The 3860-nt window shown below is 36.5% G+C and overlaps 1 protein-coding gene across 1 annotated transcript; it reads left to right on the top strand.

Annotated features, from left to right (window-relative positions):
- Positions 1-286: 286 nt before the first annotated feature.
- LOC133038560 (ethylene-responsive transcription factor ERF106-like) lies at positions 287-1416 on the top strand. The gene has a single exon (XM_061116719.1). The coding sequence runs from the start codon at positions 413-415 to the stop codon at positions 1340-1342; it is 930 nt and encodes a 309-aa protein (XP_060972702.1). The 5' UTR covers positions 287-412; the 3' UTR covers positions 1343-1416.
- Positions 1417-3860: the final 2444 nt, after the last annotated feature.

The raw sequence follows: 3860 nt of genomic DNA on the forward strand, positions 1-3860 counted from the left end.
TCTTTCATACACTCTGGTTATAATAATGTAGACATTGATATATTTTACACGTATTACAAATATTACAACTATCTAGCAATGTAGTATATACACTACAGTCTACAGTAGCTAACAAATATATATTAATCAAGAATATTACACACTCTCAAAATAAGCATAACGACGAAATACAAAGTTACGAGGGATATTAATTATTCAAAGATTCATTAAATTTAATACATAAAGTACTATATTCCAAATATTTAAATTAATCCAAGCATTAACGTGCACAAACGTGATTAAAAGTGAAGCTTCATAGAAATGACAAGTGTATATGTGGGTGTGCCTTTGCAATAATATATTATTAATAATTAATATTACTAGGGGTATATATAAAATGAGTAAGGAAGAAACATAATAATAATCCCAACCCATGCAACTATCAGACGTACATTCCTGCTTCGATCACATCCTACAGTTTCTAATTAAGCTTAGAGTAAAAAGAAATCAAACTTTTTATAGCTCACAGTCAATGGCTAACAATGAGGTCATTCTAAGTACTTTTGAATCAGAATTTAATGTTTATCTAGAGTCCATTCGTCAACATCTTCTAGAAGATGAATTCGAGACTGATTATAGTTATGGCCCTAATTTATCCTCAGCCCCTGATGATCATATCGTTACCAAGCTACAATATAATAATTATCAAAGTAGTCAAAGTCATGAACTACATCATCAGCAATGTGATGACGTCGGAGCCGTCGTGTGGCCTAGTTCGACAGCTGAAAATAATCAAACTCGGGAAGCGGACGCGGCGATGGGCGCAGCAGCTGATTGGAGAATGGAGACAGTTGAGCGTGGGGCTGACCCGCCAATAAGAGGATGGGCGCGTTTTAGGGGAGTGAGGCGGCGGCCATGGGGGAAGTTCGCGGCAGAGATAAGGGACCCGAAGAAGAATGGAACGAGGGTGTGGCTTGGAACGTACGAGAAACCTGAGGATGCCGCCTTGGCTTATGACAAAGCCGCCTTCAAGATGCGTGGCTCGAAAGCCAAGTTGAATTTTCCGCACCTCATTGGCTCGGGTGGGCCCGAGCCAGTGAGGGTGCTACCGAAGCGCCGGTTGCGGGAGGATTTGATGAAGTCTGGTTCTGCTTCTTCTATGATGGATGACGGCTTGTTGAAGCCAAAGCAAGGGCGAGATGGTGGCTCAGTGGCTCAAGCCGAATCAAAAGTGGAAGCTCCGTTTGAGGTTTTTCAGTTGGGCCCACCGAGTGACCATTGGAGAAATGATTGTAATCCGGTGTTCTCTGGTGCACCTAAAAATTTTTCTACTTCTTATTTCGATTACCAAAACTTAGTGTAATCAATTTTTTATCATTGAAAGATAAACTGTTTGAAAATTTTATAGTGCACTTCCTAAATATAAATGGTTGATTCTACAATACACTTCCCTTAAAAGAGATGTATTGATGCACCTTTAACTTATTTCGGCATTCAAAAAAAATTTTTAATCTAATTTTTTTCATATTCATGTACGTTATAGCTATTTAAGATATCTTACAAACTTTTAAAAAATTTGGAATAATTTACAATATCGAAAACAATGTTCAAACAGCCGATTTTACACGCGTATAAAATAAAATAGTCACTCGTGTAATACACTGTTTGAACATAGTTTTCAGCGTGTTAAACTTTTCTAAATTTCTTAAAATTTTACAGGATGTCTTAAATAACTATAACGTACATGACCATGAGAAAAAATTTGACTAAAAAATTATTTCGGATCCTAAAACAGATAAGGGTGCATCAATATATCCATTTTAAGGGGGTGTATTGTAAAATTTTCCAATATAATTTTGATATATTTTAAGTTGATCTTTTTATTAATATTTATAATGATTGCGTGCCGTAGGTTTTTTTTATTAAGATCACAAAGAAATCTTCAAAAAAAATTAAAAAATTTGTAGTGCTTAAAATAATATTCAAATAATAATATGTGCAACAAAATATTTAAAATTTATTTTAGGTACTTCAAATTATTTATTAATTTATATAAAAAAACAAATAATTCTAAATAGCTACAACTTAAATAGATGATCATTTAAGAAAAAAGACTAAAAACTCTCTTAAATGTCAAAACAGATTAAAAATATACCAAAACAACAATCATATACTATAAAATTAACCCTAAAATATTTAAGTAATTGCCATTATTTTTTTTGAATAAATCAGGAGATTTATTAATGAATAAACTCATTCAAAACAATAGAACGCACTTCAGAGGAACAATCCTCCAACTGAAGCACACAACCTGTAGAGAAACAAGAGTCTCTTGCCAAGCAATGAGCCAACTTGTTCGCAGATCGTTTAACAAACCATAACTCAACAAAAGATAAACCAGAAGTAAATTCTTAACATCTTGAACAATAAGACCAAACTGTGAGGACATAAAGACTTTACTGTGGACTGCTTGGACACACACCAAGCTCATCGTTTCTAACACTACATTGTCCCAGGGATGAGCCCCAATCCAACTCAACGCTTCTTTGATACCTACGATCTCAGCAATTTTGGGTTGGACATACCCAACCTTTCCCTTCTTGAAAGCTTCTACCATGGTTCTATGATGATCTCGAGCTACACAGCCCATTCCAAACCGACCCTCTTGTTCAAATAAAGCCCCATCAACATTAACTTTAATCTTGTTTAACACAGGTGTAATCCAACGCTCACAGTTTTGCCCCCCATCATTCAAAGGAGACAACTAAAGGCCCTTCCTTTCCTGAGCAAATTTGTATTGATCAAGCATGATTCTAGCTGATGTTACAATATTTGAAGCAAGCCAACTCTTCCTTTGCCAAACAAAGTCATTCCGCGCACGCCAAATAGCCTAACTCACCATCGTTGCTTCCTCCATTTCAACTTCGTGCCTCCTAGTGAAAATTTTCAACAACCAGCTACTGAATGTTACAACCCCAGCCCCGACGTCCACTATGCTGCGATGCCAAGAAGCCTTTGTAAACGAGCTTCCACCAACGCATGTTGAATAGTTTCAATAGTAGAGTTACACAAAGGGCAGTCGGCATTGACATGAATGTGACGTTTTTGGAGTTGAAGACAAGTTGGAAGCACACCCGAAGCAGCTCGCCATAAAAAAATTTGATCTTAGGAGGAATTTTTAATGAGCAAAGCCGGTTCTGATAATCAGTATTGGCATCTCGGCACCAAGCACCCTTAGATTCTTGCAAGAATTTATATGCTCTTTTAACCGAATAATTTCCACAAGTCTCAAGTCGCCAACTCCAACCATCATTAGCGGCCAAATCACTAAGCTGAATGGACAAAATAAGGTCCTGATCACGGGCAAGAAACAGGTCCCTCACAACATCCTCATCCCACGCGCAAGTACCAACTTGAAAGAGGCAGTTGACCGACTTATTCACAAGATCAGGGTGCCGTGAGACAACATAGTTTGTTTGAATTATGTGGAAGCCAAGGATCATTAACAATGGAGACATTTTCCCCATTAGCAATTGTCCTTTGAGCACAGGCATGGATAAGATCTTTAGCTTCAAGAATACTATGCCAAATGAAACTAGGATTGTCTCCTAATACAACAGAAAACAAATTACCAGTATCATACTATTTAGCCTTATAATCTATTGCTTCCCCAAAAGAGCCACATTAAAATCTCTCAAGCTTCGAAATCCCAATCCCCCTGCATGTTTATGGCGACACAACCGCTCCCAGCTCAGTAATTGGCATTATTAAGTTTAAATGATTTTTACATATAAATAGTCTAATTTGGGAATGCACACATCTATTATCGTTACAAAAATTTATAATATATTTTTTTAAAATCTATTTTGATATTTAAGAGG

This window comes from Cannabis sativa, chromosome 5 (assembly GCF_029168945.1).
Source record: "Cannabis sativa cultivar Pink pepper isolate KNU-18-1 chromosome 5, ASM2916894v1, whole genome shotgun sequence".
In the NCBI taxonomy this organism is placed as follows: domain Eukaryota; kingdom Viridiplantae; phylum Streptophyta; class Magnoliopsida; order Rosales; family Cannabaceae; genus Cannabis; species Cannabis sativa.

Excerpts from the sequence above, each read along its gene's own strand:
- LOC133038560 (XM_061116719.1), top strand. The coding sequence starts at position 413 with ATGCAACTATCAGACGTACATTCCTGCTTCGATCACATCCTACAGTTT.